The sequence below is a fragment of the Acanthochromis polyacanthus genome, chromosome 12, assembly GCF_021347895.1.
Source record: "Acanthochromis polyacanthus isolate Apoly-LR-REF ecotype Palm Island chromosome 12, KAUST_Apoly_ChrSc, whole genome shotgun sequence".
In the NCBI taxonomy this organism is placed as follows: domain Eukaryota; kingdom Metazoa; phylum Chordata; class Actinopteri; family Pomacentridae; genus Acanthochromis; species Acanthochromis polyacanthus.
In genome coordinates this window covers 33,975,937-33,997,238 of record NC_067124.1, presented here as the reverse complement: position 1 = coordinate 33,997,238, position 21,302 = coordinate 33,975,937, and the positions used below count along the sequence as shown (strand labels likewise).

Below are 21,302 nucleotides of genomic sequence, written 5' to 3'. Positions count from 1 at the left end.
TGTCCACATGCGGGTTAATGACACAGGAGTCACAGGAACAGAGGAACTTTTATTCTAAACGTAACAAAAGTTTACATGAAGCAGCTTTTTTTTTTTGAAGAAGAAATACAGTACGTCACCACCTCTGGTTTTCAGCTTTTCATACACATTTTCATACATAGTGTAGTTTTTCTTACCTCAGAAACATATGAAAATATAATTTAATGCACTTAACACATGACAATACATTCACTGTACACTATATCAAAGAGTTTTCTCCGTACTGGCAGAATAACATTGCCACAATTCTTAATTGGGCTGTAGTTTATGAGACACTAACATCCATGCTGTGAAGATTTTACCTAATGGCTCAGTGTTGGTAATTCCTATTCCTGTGACGTTGCTTTATCTGTGGTTCATTATAATTCTAAAGTCTTCACGGATGACTGACGTTATATTGTTATGGCACAAAGTAAGAACTGCATGTGTTTCTCTCACAGCCAAACGGTGAGAACATCAGTGTGCTAAATATATGGCCAAAGTTAGCCTCCTCTTTTCCTATTATCCATGGCACGGATTAATCAAACAGACCAGGGAGTCAGTCTGAGTTTGTATGAACTGTCAGAATGAAGCCATACAAAGATTTACTGCACTGTTTGGAATGGTTTTACAATTCAAGGCAACTACTGTTCATACAGAAATCTCACAATACTGAAAACACCTGGAGCAATCGATTGTAGAACGTGCAATAGTACACTTAATGTATATACACTAGAAACAAGATACTGGCGAAAATGCTCTTTCATTTGGCAACTTTTACAAAAAGTGCTTCAGTTCCTTACTGTAAATCAGCAAGGAAGGAAAACTGCGTAGGTCTTGAGGAAAAGTGATCGGGAGCACGAGGACGCACAGAGTTCCCATGATCCCACTGAACGGCATAAATACTTTGAAAACATTTGGGCAGGATTGTGGTGCTGAAATGCTCGCAAAAATCACCTGAGATAATCCTTTGGTGCTCACACACACTAGTGGTTGCAGTAAAAGAGATTTAATAAAAAAGGGTTTTGAATTGTCGTGATATGAAAGGAAAAGTAACTACAGTAAGCCTGATAGAGACTAAACAAATGCTTTTTGATTTTCAGGCTGCAGCACACATTCATTTTTCAGTTGCCTTTGTCACACTTTAGGCAAAAGCAGGTTATGGTGTCTCCTTTGTCATCAAAAAACAAACTTTCCCTTTTAAACAGAATGCCCTACTGTACATGCAAGGCTACTTGTGATGTGGTCATTCTGTAGTCTACAACATGCCCTCATCAATAACAAGCACCATATGTCAAAGAAAACAAAGAAGATAAACGATAGCTTAAATGTGCAAAATACAAAACTGGGAAGTACATAACGATTTCAACATTCTCAATGGAAAAATAAGAGTGAATAATAATACATTTAAACCATGCAATCAAAAAAATTAGTGTCATAGCTAAGTGTATATATATATATAGGAGGGAAAGAAATGGGGCTGACGGATGAGAGAGGACGGGGTGGAATGAGAAACAGCCACTGCTGGTGATGGTGGGGTCGACTTGGCATCTACTGCTGCATCTTGCGGATGATGTCGGTAGAGATGGGCGGGTGGAAGTTGATGGTGTGGTGACGGAGACCCTGAGATGTTTTGTAGCTCTTCCCGCATCGGCACTTGAAGGGTTTTCTCACCCTTATCTGGGTTCGGTGGCCGTTCTTGGCGTGGTACTTGATCCCGTTCACATTCTGCGAAGGCAAACAAAACGAGACGTCACTTTAGACACGTGAATGCTAAACAGTGTGTGTTAAAAGCAACAAAAGGAGAATTGGCTGAGTTTATCACGTCTGCACGGCATGGAGAAAAGCATATGGACACTCAGAAATTGCATCCATATGTGTGTGATTAACATTTCATTCCTAAACAATGAGCATTAATATGTTTCTCTATCAGCTCTTCAGGGAAGGAGTTTTGCAAGATTATGGACAATGGGTGCAGGAATGTACTTTGGTTTTGGCCTTAAAAGCAACATAAAGCCTCTCCGGGGACAATGTCTAATGGTGTTTTTTATGCTACAATACACATTATGAGGGGTTTCACACGTGACAGATCTCAGGAACCAATCCTGTCGACTTGCATGGTTGGGCTTTTAGTAGAATTCTTCTTCTTCAGAGTAAGTCGGCTGAATTACTCCAATATTACAACTTGTCATTGTGTAGCGTAGAGTAGCTTTACAGTGTTTGAGGAAAGTAGTAGGAGAGCTGAAGTACAGTGAGTGTGGAGAGGTGGGTGGAGAAAGACATCCATCTGCACATTCTAGATAAAGCAACTGTGCAGAGTTACAGTGGTGAGCAAAAGCTTACATACACTTGTAAAGACCACATATACCATGGCGGTCTTGAGTTTGTAATGATTCCTACAGCTCTAAATTTTCTATAATGGAATCACTGAAACATATTGATGTTTGTCACAGAAGATAATCATGCATTTTGGCTCTTTCATGGACTTATTACAGGTCTTCTGGAAGTGGGAAGAAATCTACTGATTTATACATCAATGCTAACATTTGGTTAAACATCCTTTGGGCATTTTCACCTAAACTAGGTGCTTTCGGTAGCCGTATATGACCTCCTGGTTGTGTCTTTGACCACTTCTTTTCACAAAATTGGTACAGTTCAAGTACATTTGTTGGCTTTCTGACATGTACTTGTTTCTTCTTGATAGAGGTTAAGTCAGGAGTTTGGGTAGGCCAGCCTATAAGCTCAATTGTGGCCTGATTTAGCCATTTCTTTACCACTTTTGATGGGTGTTTGGGATCATTGTCTTTAATGAAGTCAGGTTCAAGTGTTATTTGATAAGACCTACATTTTGATTCATCCAAACATGTTGGATGTGGTTAATGTAAGGGCTGTTGGTAGGAGTCTTAAACTCGTCCACACCAAGCTCAGAAAACCTTTAGTTGTAGACCTTGTTTTTGTAGTCTTGTATACACAACAGTGGATGTCGATCATTGGTGTTTGGACTATCATTGTGAAGCCTCGAGTCTGGCATTTGACTGTCCCCATCTTGAACTGTATATTCGGTGGAAGTGCCTAACCATGTGAACTTTCAGTACACCCCACTGCTTTGGTATTTTGAAACCAGACTTAACAAGCAGAGGTTAATCAGACTGGAGAACTTGAGGTAACTAAGCACACCTATATAGTAGCAACCTGGCAAAACATGCCCTGCTTTATCATCTATTTTACTCTGAATACAGCCACAATTTACCAAATGAATAACATGCAATGCATAAAAAGCTTTAAACCTGGTGATTGAGACCATAAATTCAACAGGAAAATGTTTACTGAAGTAGCAAACTGAAGGAGTTTCTCATAGATTTGCACACAATCAGGCGGCATGGCTCAGTGGGTAGAGTGGCCGGTTCAATCCTCGGCCCGTCGTGCTCATGTCGAGGTGTCCCTGAGCAAGAGACCGAACCCCTAATTGCTCCTGATGGGTCGTGGTTAGCGCCTTGCATGGCAGCTTCCGCCATCAGTGTGTGAATTGGTGAATGTGACGTATCACGTAAAGCGCTTTGGGTACCTTGCAGGTATAGTAAAAAGTGCTATATAAAATACAGACTACTTTGTACAATCGCCCCCTGCTGGTTGTTAGAAAAAAATGCAGGTTTAAGCCACTTTAATGTTGGCTAAACTTGCCTGATGAGGAAGCCATGTCCAACTTTTATATGGTGAAACAAAAAAATGCTACCAATAAATTTAAATGACCAATACTATTGGTTAAATTACACCTACAATGTTGCACACTAGCCATGTAGTGCAGCTCTTAAATTCACTTTTGGACAAAACAAGGTTGCTAGTTAACAATTAAGTGTAGGAGGAGAAATAAAATGTTTCCTAGTTGCAAACCAATCTGCCCCTTAAACAGATGCCCGAATGGTGCCTGCTACCTCAGACTAAGTCATCGCCTATAACCCTGTCACTCACGTCAGCAATGCAATTTTCTCAGGCTGCACATTATTCATCCCGACCGCACACGCCAGATGTGAACGGAAAATCCTGTAAAACTCCACATCACAGAAGTGGACTAGATGTATGCATTTATGTCGTAATGCTCAAGTAGGAACCATTTTTTCCACTGTCAACAAGCAGAGACTTTGTTTTGATTTATTTCCGTGAACAAATGCAATCATCTACTGTATCTCACACTTTGTAAAGAGCAAATGTCGAAGGTTTTCATTTGGTCTCTCCAGGCACGGTGAGCTGTGACAGTACATTCCAATAAGTTGTAAGAGATTGAATTACCTTATATCTCTTTTTACAGCCCGGAACAGGGCAGGCAAAAGGCTTCTCGTCTCCTCCATTCATGCACATGGAGCTGAGGATGGACTCGGAGCTGATGGCGCTCTCTGTGGTCCACGATTCATCGCTGTCAGACTCCTCAAACTCTACCTCCTCTTCATCACATTCGCTACCTGTGGCAGGGCGAAAGACAGAAAGTCAAATAGTAAATAACTGAGGGAATCTGTGCCAGATATGCAATCGTACAAGCTGGCCTCCAAGACGCCCTGATTTACACACATTTGGTGACTCATCTGTGGGGAGAAAACCCTGGGACTTTGTGCCTTCAGGCTGAAAAACATGGGTATTTCTCAGCGTGAGTTCTGCAGCAGCGTTCCCAGAAACTTTACTTCATGTGTTACGGTGCCCAAGTTTTCGGAAAGACTGAATTATGCAAATCGTGGGAAAGAATTCGTGCATTTCACTGAGGTCTTGGGTCAAGGCTATTGTTTTATCGATTAACTAAAGATGTCGTGCCACAAGGATTCATACTTGACAAAACAAGGACATGGGAAAATGTTACAAGGCAGAAACAAAAAAACAAAAAAGATTCCTGTTAGATAAAGTGCACTCTAGTGAATTAAATTAATTAGCTGCACTATGAGGGATGTCCTCATGTGTCTGCAGCCTGAAAGTCAGCTTTGTGATGTGGATGTTTCCTAAAATCTCCAGCTGATGCCAAAAAATTAAGTACAGGATATTTTTCATGCATGGTATCAAAAACTCTGCCTCAAATTTTACATGGAAAGCAAACAGAGACTAACATGTACACTACTATTTAACGGTGAAATATTACACAATTCAAGCACAAGCTTTTATAGGCAACAACCTATCATATAACCTTATTTTCTGCTAGCAAAGTACATGGATGTTAAGACAGCTGGATGTATTATATTTTGGAAGGTGGATTTACAGTTTTTATCAGCTGAGTGGATGTTTGTTGTCACAGTTTCTGCAATAGTATTAATTGGTATGAAATGCCATATGTTTTGTAATATCTGAGACATATTTCAACTCCATTTTCAATGAATTATGGTTGACTACAGTTACATTTTGCTCATGGGTGGGGTGTCCATGAAATCAAAAGACCCATCAAACGGAAAAACAAAAAATGAGCAAGGGAAATGTTTAGATAGCTTTTCATTTACTTATCTAACTGTATGGAAACCCAAGCAGTTTCCTGTCACATTTTTACTCACTGTGGACTCATTTTTTTTACAACATAAAGTCAAGTACCTTTATTGAAACAGCACAACCGTGACTAGAAGTTGAAATAACTCAAAAATGTTTTTTTGAATAACCAATTTACACTAGCATTGGACATTATATCAAGAAACAGATAGACAACTATTCTAATTTAGAAAGCATTGCTATGACCTGACTGCAAAATCCACAGTGATAAATTCTAAAGTTGTTTCGATTGATCTTAATGTTAAAATCAATTTTAAAAAAGCAGCACGTGTTTCACTGCAGCTGTGTCTCAAGGTTTAACTCGATGTGACTGTGGCGGTGATGGTTACCTGTAGGTGTGCTGCTGCGGAAGGAAGAGGACGGGGTGATTGGTGGTGTGACTGGCGGTGTGAGGTTTCCACTGGTGTGGCGGGGAGGTGTGGAAAGATTGCTGCGTGACAGACTGCCTGTCAGAGACAGAGACAACTTGGGCTGCACCTTCTTCTTCAAGGCCTCGTGTTCTCGCCTTGCAGCATCTGTCATAAACCTGGCATTCAGAGGAGGAAAACTGGTCACCAAACATTTTCCATTCAGTGTACAGTGAGCAACTACTGTAGAACACATGCTTGGAAAAACCCAACACTGGCTGCATTCCCATCAAAAAAAACTTTTTGGAGTTTATGATAGACAGTAAAGTTCTTTGGTAAATGTGTATCATAAAAATGAAATGTTAACATAGACATTGTTAAAGCAAAAGTGGAATTAACAAATTAAGTGACAGCCACATCAAGATGTGTTTGTGAAGGCAGGGAGACAGTGGCAGACCTTCCTGTGCACTGGTTTGTTGCATAAGGCTTTTAAAACCACCATATCAAAGACAACTGGAATTAACCCAGCGCAATAAAAAACCCCAGCTACCAAATACTGCAGCGATTCATTTAAGCAATCCACCAGATGACATGTGAAATTGGAGATAGGCACACACACTTCACTTCTTCATGACAAACCCCTTACTGACGTAGAGGATTTTTGTAGACGAGTAAAAATCGGCTAAGGGGTAATAATGTGTAACAAATCATCTACACATTCAAATTCTTTTATTGATTAATCAAAGGACATTTCATTACACTTTGATGATTGCCTTAACAATAGAAACATATGAAAAGAGGCACATTTTTGACAAATGGCCTATCAAGTTTCCAAAATTATGCTCATGTATGTTACTTTTTGACGGAAAAGTGAACTTTTTTCCGTCAAAAGTAACAGAAAAGTAACGTACATAAGCGTAATTTTGGAAACTTGTCAAAAACGTGCCTAGTTTAGTATCTTTTCATATGTTTCTATTGTTAAGGCAATCATCAAAGTGTAATAAAATGTCCTTTGATTAATCAATAAAAGAATTTGAATGTCTAGATGATTTGTTACACATTATTACTCCTTAGCTGATTTTTACTCAGACACATTTTTACAGGCCCTACGCTAATAATATTAATGTCATCATCATGTCAGATTTCAGTGAAGTTGAAGTCATAAGGTTGATTTACTGCATTAATAGATAAACAAAGTATTTTTTTAATATATGAACTCATTTCTTTACCTGTTGATATAACTGAGGGCAACATATGTCGGCTGCTGCTGCTCCTGCTTCTCCAGAAGACCAGGGTCCGTATCTGAGGGGAAGCATTAAGCACAAAATAGTTTTTATTAGCTGTTATCTGGTCAACAGCTAGCCTCCTGGACTTCATACAGTCTATAAAGACCAAAATGCTACTGCAATTCCATATTTATGTTATATAGATATGTGCAAACATTGTATATGTACACTCAACAAAAATATAAACGTAACACTTTTGTTTTTGCTCCCATTTTTTATGAGATGAACTCAAGGATCTAAAACTTTTTCCACATACACAATATCACCATTTCTCTCAAATACTGTTCACAAATCTGTCTAAATCTGTGATAGTGAGCACTTCTCCTTTGCTGAGATAATCCATCCCACCTCACAGGTGTGCCATATCAAGATGCTGATTAGACACCATGATTAGTGCACAGGTGTGCCTTAGTTCTGGGTGCAAAAAAGGTCTAAGAAAGGCTGGTGGTTTTTTTTGGCCAGTTTGGGTCCTTCCTGCACTGTAGTATGTGTTTTACTGGGAGGATGAAACACCTCCAGGTCCCCCAGATCCAACCTCTCTCCAAACTGTCTTCCCACCTGCAAACTCTCACAGCTGTTTTCAGAGAAGTGTCTGGCCAGACTGAAAGCACTGCTGCTGGCAAATGTACCTAGTTATAGTAAAGTGTTTTTTTTCTTGCACTACTAAGACAGGCAGGTACAGAGGAAAGGTGCAGCCATATAGCACCTTCTTACTTTTAAAAGGCTTGTAATTAAAATTTGAGTCAAACCTTTTCAAACCGTCAGTGCAAGATTACTGAAATATGATCCAGTGCCAAACAGTCATCACTAATCTCCTCTGTGCCACACAGTTCAACCCAAAATTTCTCCTACCCAAGCCAAGTTTTGAATTGTAGGGAATTTTTTATTTGAGCAGCAGGTTTCTTTTGGCTGGAAATGACATGAACAGGTGACAAAAGCCAGCAAGACACTATGTTAGAGGTGTTACTATTCCAGTTTACTTCTGCGTTGTTCATTTCTACATTTTTATTTAAAAAATGCCATGTCCTGAATTCTCACTAATCAATGTCAAAGTTTTTATTTTCCAACACATCAGTCAAACAGTTAATCTTAACAGTTAACGTCTAACAGTCTTTCTGCAGGTCTTCATTGCGATGTAGTTCTTCAGTTCCTCTACAGAGTCTGAATGGATTCAGGAGTGGCTCCAACATCTTCTCATTGTTTTCTCTTCATCATTTCTTCACCACTTTGGCTCCATGTTTCATATCATTGTCTTGTTGGAAGCTCCAATGCTGCCCAAGGAGCAGTTTTTCTGTAGAGTGTCTGATGCTTTCCTTCACAAACTGAATGATTGCTCTTTTGTCATGATTCTGTTCACTTTATGTGTCCAAACAGCTCCATTTTCATCTCACCTGACCATCGATTTGATGGTTCCAAAAAAAGCTTTCTTCTTAGTCTAGCTGAGCTTTAGCGTGTCTGTCTTGGAGAAGTGAAGTCTTCCTTGGTCTGATCCATGGAGACCAGCTTTGTTCTTGGTCTTCTAGAGTGTCTGATTGACATGTTGCTACCAGAACTGCTCACATTATTCAGGATGATCTTGGTACTGATCCTTGGATTCTTCTTGCCGTCTCACATCAGAATTGTTGCCAGTTCAGGGATCGCTTTTGGCTTCCTACCACACCCATAGAGGTTTTTCACAGTGTGGAACCGCCTTGTACTTTTTCATTATGCTATGCGCTGTTTCCATGGTTACTTTAAAACACTTGATAGGGCTTTGTAGTTTTTTCCTGGATTGTGAGGAGCCACAATGTGAAACTGGAGGTCCTCACTGAGCTCTTTGGTTCTACCCATGACGTGCAACTGAGCAGCAACTCACTGCATTAGCTGTTCTCTGATTATAGTGTATGAATGTTTTAGAAAATGGTACAAATTACCAGGACTTTATGGAATATAGACAGAAACCATTCAAATAGTTAAAATGTATCATCAACATCTCTAACACAGTGTCTTACTGTCTTCTGTCACTTGTTTATGTCATTTCCAGTTGGAAAAAAAACCTATTTGTCAAATTAAAATTAAAAGTTTGCATTGGTATGAATGATTCGGGGCACAGTTTTACCTGCTGATACAGTACTCTGACACAGTATTATTCTTTGCTGCCTTAAAAAACTTACAGTACATCTGTTTGCCCCTACGCAGTGCACTTAGTGACAAACAGTAGCAGATTGTGGTTGAACTGGATTTTGTGTCTCAGCTATGAATGTGTGTGCAAGAATGTCATGGACTGAGCTGTCAAAGAGCATGCATGCTCTGCTAACTATGTGAGCAAAAGTACATAAAATGTTTGGTGGAAAGATACAGTTAATGCAGTGAACATGAAGCACATCCACAAGTTTCAAGCAAATGCAGGTTTCTAAATCATTTCCTCTGGTTGTCTGTATAATGTTTCAATAAGCAGAATTCACCAAAAACATTTTTGCTAAATAAATTGACAGGTTGCCTTTTTCAGTAAAACACAGGGCTCAGTTTAGCCATATTCTGCTACATTTTAACTTAAAATCTACAACAAGATGGTGACGTCTCCTGGGCCTTTTCTTTGAATTTCCATTGCACTTTTCTTTTTTAAAAAAAAAAAAAAAAATACAAAAAGGCGCTCTGAAGACAGCACATTGCTCACACATGACCACATTTGACACATACTGTGTTTTGCCATGCTGAGCTCCAGACATTCATCTTACTCAGCGGTGCTAAATGCGCAACAATAGCCAATCTCCACACCCTGAGGTGAAGCGGGCCTGACTTCAAACACTCTTCCCACTGCTGTCCATGTGGGAGAAGAGAGATGCCCCATAAAACAACAGTTTCTACCACTTACCAGCTGAGCCTCCCTGTCTACCTCTGGCACGGCTGTGAAAGACTGCTACCCCCATGTGGTTAAAACTATGGCGTGTTTCCATCCACATGCTCATTTATAAACAGCACTTACACCTAAGGCCATTTGTAATGCAGAATTTTAGCTTTAACAAGCTCTGTATATTCAGTGAAAAACAATAATTATAATTCTACTACAACTATTACTACTACTACTAATAATAATAATAACAGGCAAGCTCTAGTTTATATAATTCAAAAATGACTGTGGCGAAGATACAAAACACATGGAAAAGGTGCAATTAAAGTTCTTGGTTAAAGGAGTAAGCAACACCTTTGTCAGGCTGCAATAAAACCTTGAGTCACACTCATTTATTGCTTCCACATCATTGGGCTTTTACTCCTGTTTGCGTGTTTCTTTGTTTCCCTGAAATAAATAATAAATAAAACTGATTGTCATTAAAATCCTGCTGGACAGAGAGATGTAGAAGGCCAAAGATGCACTAATTAGATTTAGGGGGAGCTCTCTGACGTCGGATTTCCTTTTCAGATGGTTATTTATGTTTCACTGTGATGAGTATAGAAATCTGACTCCAAATTGTCTAGTCATGTCTGCAGGGACAAAGAACAGAGTTGGATATCCAATATCAGTGCCTTTAAGTACAGAAAGTTGGCCCCAGATGCTTGGTTATATCCTTATCTACGTACATAAGCTTTGATTAGATGTTCCCTGTGATACATTTGAAAGCTTTACTTGTTTTACACCGAAGACAAAATCTAAAACTGTGTTAGAAAGCGATGAATTTTAAGGCTGTTTTTGACTTCAGGAACTTGCAGACCTTTTTTGGGCAGCGCAAACATTTGTGCGTGTTCCAATTAGAAGAACCGCCCCTGTAAAAACTCTGTCAGGATCTTTTTCAGGGGAGAAAACAGTACCTACTGTAGGGGTACTTCTGAGTGGTACTGCAAAACTGCCGTGGGGGTCTTCTCTCCAGTTGGTTAAACTGGGAGAAGAAAAATCCTGATTGGTTTAATTTGGAGTTGACAACAAATGCCAATTCCCTGCCCTCTCCTTGTTCGCATCAAGTAGCAAGCTTTCTCCTCTCTAATATTGCCATCAACAATGGAAAAATTCACCATACAGGTGAACTATCCACTGCCCTGTTTTGCATTTGCTCATACAACTTAGTTTGATTCACAATGATTGCTATTAACTGGACATTTCACATCGCTTTCTACTATCTGTTACCATTTTCAGAATCCTCTTAGCTATTGAAAACAACTAACGATGTCTGAGCAGTAATCTACACACTAAAAATCATGCAATAAAGCAGCCGTACTAATTTATTTTGGTAAATTATCTGCTACTGTAATAGCACTCACCTCCCCAAATGCAAATGTTTCAGGAAGCCAATGCATTGGTGCACCCTGGTCTTAGCTCCATTGCGATTGGTTCCCTTTGTCCGCCTTTAGCAGAATGGTAATGAGGTGCAGTCAGACCATTCTATACAGTGCTGGAGAATGATCTGGCTATGCTAAACTATACAGAACTGGAATTATGTCTGGTAAGTGCTATTCGTTGTTGTTTTGACGCACTTGGAGGGAACGTCGCGGTCGAAGCTGTCAGATTCTAAGGGATAATTACAGGGCCAGTCCTATAACGCCACCTCAAAACCTGAATCGGGTTCCTGTAGTGGAAAGCCGCTTTTAATCATCCATAAGAAAAATGCACAGACGACACTCTGTATTTTAATTAGCGTCAACTACAAGCTTAATTTTGTCAAGACGGTGATATTGACCAGTAAAACTCAACCCAAACCACATCCACAAGAAGCCACACACTGTAAAGGTCTAACAGCAAAAGTCAGCACAGCAGTGGCTGTCTTGATTTAAGCAGACCTGGGCGACGAAAGACGTGAGGCATCAACCATGCGACTGCTAATGCCAGATCTGTTGGTTGACGCTAAAATAACGGCAGAGTGTTATGATACTGGCAGATGCAACGGCTCAGAGCTCAGCGCCTAAAGCTCAGGAGGTTTTTCTCAAGGCCTCAGTCGTAACAAAGTGTTTCATTAACAGCGGATTTATCCCCAGCGAGAAGGACAGCACACCTCTCTCTGCTCTCCAGCCAAAGTCATGGAAACACAGAGCAGGAGAGACATTCATTTTGACACTATTCCCCTGCCAAAAACCAGAGGCAGTGCAGAGGCTATACTGAGCTCTGTGTAATGGTATGTGTGTGTGAGAGGCTGCACGAGAAATCTCCTGCTATGATCCCTAATGAGTCTCAAGCAGTGGAATGGCGGCCTGCTCTCGGACCGCTCAAACAGCAGTGGATCAGTCCGTTCCCACACACTGTAAATCACACACACCTCAGGTGGGGACTGGGAGAAGGCCTGCAGGGACTCAGCTCCCCACAGCCTCTGCTATTCTTTTGGGGCCACCAGCAGTCACGGACCAGGACGAAGGCGCCTCAAGTAGAGATGGGAACCCCTCTAATCAAACCACACAGGTGGTCCACCTTGGTGGCCGACTATCAGAAGCCTTCTGGGACACAAAAAGGGTATTTATTCACTAGTTACAGAGGCAAACAATCACTTTCAGTAAGCCCAAGTGATGTTTATGTATACAACGAAGAATCAGGTGTGGGATAAAGAACAGGCAGGACAGGCAGACCAGCAGAATAGAGCTCATTTACGAGGAATGCATATTGACGCTCTTTGTTTATGATTTGCACTGAAATACATGCACATTTAAAATATATATGTATATATCTAAAATCAAACTGTTTTCCACTCTGAAAATCAAAAACATTCCCAAAGAAGGTTTCCATTTTGAACATATTCCTTTCTTTCTTTTATTTATTTATTTTTTTAAATAAAATTCAGTTAACAGCAAAAAGAGCTTTAAAAGAAAGCTGCTGAATTTATGCATATCAGAAGATACCCAAGAATCCTTTAATTGTCGAGCCAATTATATTTAGAAAGTACATTTAATACAACAAGAGTGAAAAATAACCAAAAGACAAATATGAATAAAAACACAATTTCTTCAGCAGTGATTTAATCGTTTCTAATGTCTTAGCAGTTCTTTTATGAAGAGGAAACTGTTCCACGGATTAGGAGCAGCTACAGCAGAGGCTCCATTGCTTCTGCTTTTGTGTCTCGTTAAAATTAGATCAAGTCTAAGAAATCTGTTAGATTTTAAAAATGTTTTCCTAGACAACTGAATGTGTGTTTTAATTAAACTGTTTAGCCTCAGGATGACGGTGCACATCATTAAGGCTTTCGAATAGGAATCAACAGATAGAACTTTTCAGGATCAATACCTAAGTGGATTATTAGTAATCAAGGAGGCTGAACACCAATATTTTGAGTCAATGCATGCAATATTTGATGTAAAAATGAAAATCTTGATGTCCAACTTAAGAATGACAAATTCTAGCACAAAACATTATTGAAATGCTTTTGTCTATTTCAGATTTAGACGTTTATTTGAAACTTTTCCTTCACTTTTAAATGGCCATGAAATACATGCATAACTAATCAGACAGTTGCTTGAGACCAGAGCCGTGAGGTGGCTGAATCATAGCCAAGGTAGGGACTTTTAAAGTAAATTTACTTTAATTGGGAATCGATTATAAAAACTGACACATGGATAATCAAAAAAAAAAAAGCTAAACATTGAATTCAATAATCAGAAATGTCAGCTATCTGTCAATCCCCGCTTGCTATTTGTGAAATTTGCATATGGAAATGAACGCTGATTGGACTTTCGGTGTATCAGCAGCGACAGAATGATGCAATTACACATTCCAAAACGGGCCCCTATGATGGTCTGCAACAGGAAACCAAGGGACGATCACACAACAAACCTTCCTAAGGCAAGAGGGGAAGTGACGCCTGCTACCCCTCATAACACCCTCCACGACACACACACACACACACAGACACACCAGACGCACAGCTCCCTCTCTCATTTCCACCAGTGTCTGGCTCTCCACCCTCATGGCCAAATGCACTGTGGGGTAGAGCAGAGTGGTGAGCATTATGGTGACATGTTTATGGTGGCTCTGAGCAGCAGGGAGCATTACCAGGAGTGGTGGCACAGGTAATTCATTACAATGTGACCTCTAAGGAGGAAATGAAACAGAGTCAAGCTTCATGGGTAAGCTGCCTTTTTGCGGGTTACTGAAAAAACACGGGGAGGTTTAAAATGATCCATTATAAATAGGTTTCAAACAGACAGCGACTTATATGCATTTGACTGAGACATGTTTGCGCAAACACGTGGATAAACATGCATGTACAAAAGCATACATTCACTGCTGCTCACTGCAACTTATTTTTGATTATGTGCTGATTAAGCGTGCAAAAATTGAGAGTTTCTCAGAGTTTGAGATGATGAAATGGCTTGTTTTGTCTCACCAGCATTTCAAAAACAAGACATGCTCAGTTTACAACTAGAAAAGTAGCAAATAGTCACACAGGAAGAGGTGGAATTAATCGGTGTTTGGCTTTTTAGCTTGAAAAATGACAGAAAAAACTAAGCGATTACCTGCAAATTTGTTTTATGTTACGCTAATATACAACTAATCAATCTAATATTATGTGTCAAGTAGAGGTGCAATTATTGGTCATTTACTTGATTGGAACTCTTGATAATTCATTAATCATTTTGAGTGTTTTCTTTTAAAGAAAAAAAGTCTACATTTTCTGATCTCATCTCTTAAATTTGAATATTTTGTTTTGTCTATGACAGTAAATTCATTATCATTGACATTTTTTGCCTGTTAGACATAGAGTTTTCACAATTTTCTGACCTTTAGTAGACTAAACAACTAACTGATTAATCAATAAAATTGAAAGATTAACCAGGAATAAAGTTTCAGCCCTAGTGCCAGGAATTACCTATTTTAAATATGACTTTGTTCATGATTAAACTGCACATTCTCTGTTATAAAATTTGTATTTTTGGAAGCTAAGCCTAGCGGCACAAACTATTTTCTTTAAATCTATAGTAGTGTTGGTGGGACAAACAATCATGAATTAAAAAACTTTACTTACAGCTTACGCTCTAATTTATAACTGTGGTATGTGTGCTCTTATCTGCAGTATTGGACATGAACAACATCAGGGAAGAATTAGAGAAATTATTTCAAGAAAAACAACCCATTTCAGCAAAAATTTCACATTGAACGCCTATGTCGTGTAGTGTAAGCACATTATCTCCTTTAAGAAATGGTTTATCGGCTATAGGACCCCTCGTGTCGTCGTCGCCGCACAGGAACAGGAGCAGCAGTGTTGGGGGATGGTGAAATGTAATTAGGCCCACCAGGTGCACGGATCAGGGAACTAGTTACTGTTTTCCAAATTTATTACTTCCGTGCAGATTTTTGGGGGTGCGTAGCAAAAAAAAAAAAAAAAAATCTACTAAATGAGCCTCCAGTGAGGATTGGCAACAAACACAGCCATTGTTACCAATAGCTGGACACTTGAGGCCATCGGTGTGCCAGTTCCCCAGCAGGACGCTCGCACTCACAGGTCTAAATAACATGATCACTATTTGCCTCAGCGGCCCGGTCGCCCGGTGACAAAGTAAACATTTCAGCCGCCAAGTGCGTGCAGGTTTTTTATACCACACAAGAATAGCAGACCATTGAGGAGCTCTTTTAGGCTTAACAGCATGTGTTGGGCTCAGTGTTAAAACGTTCCTCCGGTCCTGATGCAGTTTTCTGGGCCTCATTAGCATTCATTCTCTTAAAGTTGGCTGAATTTGCTCACAAAGGTCTAAGTGGACCACCCAACACTCACATTATCAGGTTAAAACTGCTGTCACGAACAATAAAACACCCACTTTGAGTCTGACATTGATGTGGGCTAAAGATTACATTTTATTTCAATTTTAGATGATATTTGTGCCACAAGGTCCACTCTAGGGTTTTCAGGGAAAGCATAACTAGTGTTCTGAGCCATAAATCTATATCATCCGTCATATTTTGATAAGATTACAGTATATTAAAATGGAAAAACTGTATAAAAGTTGGTGTTACCAATCGGATAACTGCTAGAAATCACAGACACTAGAAACTACAGACAAAGAAACATGGCTGCATCAGATCCATGCTAGTACATTTAGGAATTTGTTTTAAAATCGGCTTAAAAAATGACACACATAATCAGCAAAATGGCGAATTTCAGATTCAATAATCAGAAAACTTGTGAAACTTGTGTATGACGACAAATGCTGATTGTAGTTTCAGTGTATCAGCAGTATGTGCAGGTTTTTTGACGTCGATATGGGCTAGAGAAATCACTGTATTTTTACATTTTTTTAATATTTGTGTTCTGAGATCCATGCTAAGGTTTTCAGGAACAGCGTAATTAGTTTCTGAGCTAGAAATCTATACATTATCTGTATTATTTTGGAAAGATTACAGTATATCAAAATATAAAAAGTAAATTCGAACATGTGTTATCAGACACCACAGAGTGGAAACTACAGACAGAGAAAGATGGTTCATCAGTGCCAAAGTAGCTAATTTTGTTTTAGATTCGGTTCAAAATCGATTTAAAAATAACACTGAATTTCAGCAAAATGGTGAATTTCAGATCTGACCATCAGAAAACTTGTGAATGAAGGCAAATGAGCACCGGTTTACTAATATTGATGTTGACTAAAAATGACTCTATATTTAAATTTTAGTTGATATTTGTGTTACGAAATCCATTCCAAGGTTTTCAGGAGAGGCATAACTAGTTTGTAAGCTATAAATCTGTACATTTTCTACTATATTTGAAAGATTACAGTATATTAAAACATAATAAGTAGATTAAAATAAGTGTTACCAATAAGATAATTGCGAGAGACCATAGAGTGGAAACTAAAGATAGAGAAAGATGGATGAATCAGAATCAAAGTAGTAGTCATGACACCGATAATCAGAAAAAAATGGTGAATGTCAGATCTGACAGTCAGAAAATTTGTCAATCCCTATTTGATATATGTAAAACTTACGTATGAAGGCAAATGCTACTTGGAGTTTCGGTGTATCAGCATTTCGTGCAGGTTTGCTGACACTGATGTGGGCTAAAAATTACAATTCTTTCAAATTTAATTGATATCTATGTTATAAGATACAATGTATGTTTTTTAGGTAAAACATAAGCAGTATTCTGAGCTATAGAACTGTAAATTACCTGTACAATTTTGGTAAGATTACTGTATAGTAACATATAAGAAGCATCCTTATCATTTAGATGATATCACTCAAAAAATTACAAATTATTCTTTGATCAGATTACTGCATGATGACAATAATACAACGTGTTGAGGAGGCAAGTTTTGGCCTCTAATATCTGCTATGCATCCCAAAAATGCTCCGTCTCCACCAGCAGCAGAGCAGCGCCACCTCTTGTCCGCGGGTCCGACCAGCAGCGCCGGCTGGGGAACTCGGGGACAAGAATGTGTGCTTGTTTTCCAGGCGCCTAATTATAAAGGAGAATGTGCTTTTTAGCAGCAGGCCACCAGATGAGGAGGAAGACATGCCAAATCAAGCACTCTCTGTGTAATTATGCTTCACAGGCACTTGGCACAACGCGCAAGATTTCGCACTTCTCAGAGTGAGCACAGGCCGGCAGACAAAGGAGGGGGGGGGCAGCAAAGTTTTTCCACTTTGAGCCAACTAATTGCTTCATTATTCCCCAATAAGTCATTTGGAAGAGCTTTTTTTCTAAGGGCTAACACCTCGGACACATGCACAGCACACAATCAGAGAGCAGAGGATATTAAAGCCAGTCAAGCAACAAACAAGAACAACTGAGACAGCTGAACCTTGTCAGCTTCAATAATAAGAGTCTGAAATATTCGATTGGGGAGCAGATGTAGGAAGGAGCTCGGTGTTAAACTGTGAGGGGTGGAATTCACATTCTGAACGAGACTCGGGGAAAAGATATAAATGCTTTAGCACTTAGTAAAAATGTAATGTTCATAATACATCCTATAAAGTTTAAGATAAAAATGTAGTAACTTTTAATATCTGAGTGAAGTTTTATTAAACACATACATAGATAGATATGGGAGGAACATCATATAAAGTTCTCATATGTATTATTGAAGTAAATAAAATATTATGAACTGTTTTCTGTGGTATTCTAAAAGAGGGAATATTTTTCATCTCTCATCTGTACAACTGAGGAAAGTGATTATCGGATTCAATATTCAGTGTTTTTCTGATTATAAGTATCATTATGTTTTGGCAGATATCTTATAAAATACATATATTATTATTTTAAAAGGCATTATTCTGGCAGTGATGCAGCCTCATCTTCAATTTGTAGTCACCACAGCCTACAGAACAAAGAAATTGATTACACCTCAGGAGTTAAAACCAATCAACACTGAAGGATAAATATTAATTATTTCAATTACATATATTATATATAAAAAACAAGTGTTTGTTAAATTAAGTTTTTTGTTGTAGTTTGCATTTTTCTAAACTTTCCATACCAAGATTTTAATTGTCACTGCAAATTTTACACATATTGGTTCCAAACATTGCTTATCTGCCTTCTTAATTATTAATAATCATTAATGGATGATTATAAGGCAAATATAGAGTCTTGCCTGTATTTAAAATGCATAGAATCTTTAACAGCTTTAAAGGCCCATGGTAAACTAATTTCAGGTAACCAAAGTTGTATAAACATATTTCTAATCACTACGCCAACATAGATAGTAGAAAATGATGTTATTATTACTTAATTGGAAACTGTACTTGGTCATCACTTCAATCAAATGAATGATTTCATAGCTTGATTTCCCAAACTCCACCCACACCCAGTCCTTGTTGTCCTGCCCCGTATGAACCACAGGAGGTGCTGTTGATTTGTTGATTTTGGTGATAACCTGATGATCTATCAGGAGCATCTATGAGCAGTCAGTAGTTAGTGTGCTCTGATGCCAGTGTTTAGTGTGACATGAAATGGTTTAAGTGTGTTGTGGACCAGGAAAACACAATATAAATTGCTCTATTTTTGTTGCTGTGTTACACTTAACTTAGTGTTGATTGTGTTCTGCCAGGATGATTGCTTTTTGATGAATACTATGAGCGATGAACTATCCCACTATCAGTGAGGCCAATAGGCATTTAAAATATTCTTAATGTGTTTAAATGTATTCATATGACTACTAATAATAATAGAGCTGCAATAATTAATCGATCAGTTGTCTCTTTGTAAATGAATATGCAACTATTTTTATAATCAAAGAAGTAGTTGGACTATTTTTAAAGAGAAAAAATCCTACTAGCATTTGAATAATATTTGGAATATATGCAAGATTAGATTAGATTATTAAATTAGGCTAGATCATATGTTTTCAAAAGTGTTTATACTAAATTAATAAGGTCACAAAAGCACCAGTAGCATTTGGACAATGTTTAGATTGGACATTAGATCAGATTATTCTCCATTTCCATCCCTTGTAATGTGATTTTTCTCCTGGTTTCTTTCCAGTATTTACATAATGACATTAATCAAATATCTTGTTGCTGGTTGTGGACAAAAAGCCTTCGTCCTGTTTGGCTTTGAGAAACACTGATGGACATTTTTAACAAATTTCTGACATTTTATAATCCATATAACTAACCAGTTAATCGAGAAAGTAATTGACTGTGAACGTTACTGGGCAAGAAATTAGCATCTTTAAGTGTGACTCTGTTTTTAAACCTGCATCTGCAAACTATTTTCCTGAAATTTACAGTAGTTTGGGTTGGACATCACCTCTACTGTCTAAGCAATAGGTGACAAAAAGCCAGAACATAAGAAAACATTAAGTACAAGTTGGAGATTACTGACTAATTTAAGTAGATGTGATAAATAACGCCTTCTTATAGTCCAAACAACTTATGGATTAGTCAAGGAAATGATCACTAGTTTCAGCCCTGGACAATAATAATAATAATAATAATAATAATAATAATAATAATAATAATAATAATAATAGGGGCAGCTTTGAGATGAGACAGTGATTCGGGTGTAGAGTGAGTCCTGACCTCCTGCCTGCGGGTATTACTACCATCATGCTGATTGATTGATTGATTGACTGATTGACTGGAACCAGCTGATAATCAATGGAGCCCCACTTGGCTCGTGCACGTTGCAACTTCACTCGCGACGCCTCCAGCTCTGCGCGTGGGGGGCCTCGAGCTGCGATAATAATGTTGCTCGAACGGAAAAGAAACCGAACCGTGTGTCGGTGGGTTTCCAGTGCTGCTGCCCGAACACTGTCACCGGCCCGGTACAGAAATGAAAGTACAGAAACACCGACAGCCACCACACCTAGCAACAGGGTTGTCAGGACGCAGGAAGTAACTTGCTAGCTCGGCTAACTTAGCCACGTCCTGCTAGCCGCAAAGCTCGGCCATGGCGGGCTGCGTCGCCGCTACTTGTCGGCTCTTACCGATGTGGCTGTCCTCGATGTGCACGATGAGCTCGGACAGCGAGTCGAAGTGGAGCCCGCAGCCGCCGAACCTGCAGGCGTTGGAGAAGAAGGAAGCAGCGGCAATGCCTGTCATGGTCGCTGCTGCATCAGAAATGAGGGCAAGCGGCGGCGGCGAGCAGCAGGGGCGGACAGCGGTGGAACAGCTGGAGCGGAGCAGCGGTGCAGCGACTTCTGCGTCAAACCAGCTGGGAGCAGCAACGAGAGCGGCAGAAAGGCGGTGGACCTTTCATTACAAAAGCACTGGCATGGTTTCAATTAAGTTGTACGTCTGAGACCTATGTACATACAACTATGCATGGTGGTGCGTTCTAAAAATATATAATTAAAGATAACTATTCCCACAGTAAATGACAGCAAGACAAGAAAAGAAAGAGACGCACAATTTATTCTGCAAACATTATTTTGATAAGTTCTGCTGACAAAAGGAGGTGGTAATTGCATCAATTTCAAACTGTTTTTAATTTAAACTCACATTTCTGCATTAGTTGACCTAGAACTAATTTTAAGTTGAGGTACCTTAGTTAAATTCTACGAGTAACCAACTTAAAAACGTCTAACTCATTGTAGTTTGTTGCTTTTTTTTTCTAAACTCAAAAATATTGATGCGAACTTTTTTTTGGTTAGCTTAAATATTAATACACCACAGCTCAACCTGAATCAAAAACACTTTAAGAAATACAATAAATCAGATTCTTTATTTACATAAAAGCAGATGCATGTTTATACTGTCTATGCACTTTTCAGCGACAGTAGTACTGCATTTTGGAATTACTACAGATTGAGT

At 39.0% G+C, this 21,302-nt stretch overlaps 1 protein-coding gene across 1 annotated transcript; it reads right to left on the bottom strand.

Moving 5' to 3' along the window:
- Window positions 1–36: 36 nt before the first annotated feature.
- jazf1b (JAZF zinc finger 1b) lies at window positions 37–20,718 on the bottom strand. The gene is made up of 5 exons (XM_022194501.2): window positions 20,477–20,718; window positions 7,109–7,181; window positions 5,862–6,058; window positions 4,306–4,475; window positions 37–1,746 (listed from the first exon to the last, which is right to left on the bottom strand). The coding sequence occupies exons 1-5, from the start codon at window positions 20,589–20,591 to the stop codon at window positions 1,570–1,572; spliced, it is 732 nt and encodes a 243-aa protein (XP_022050193.1). The 5' UTR covers window positions 20,592–20,718; the 3' UTR covers window positions 37–1,569.
- Window positions 20,719–21,302: the final 584 nt, after the last annotated feature.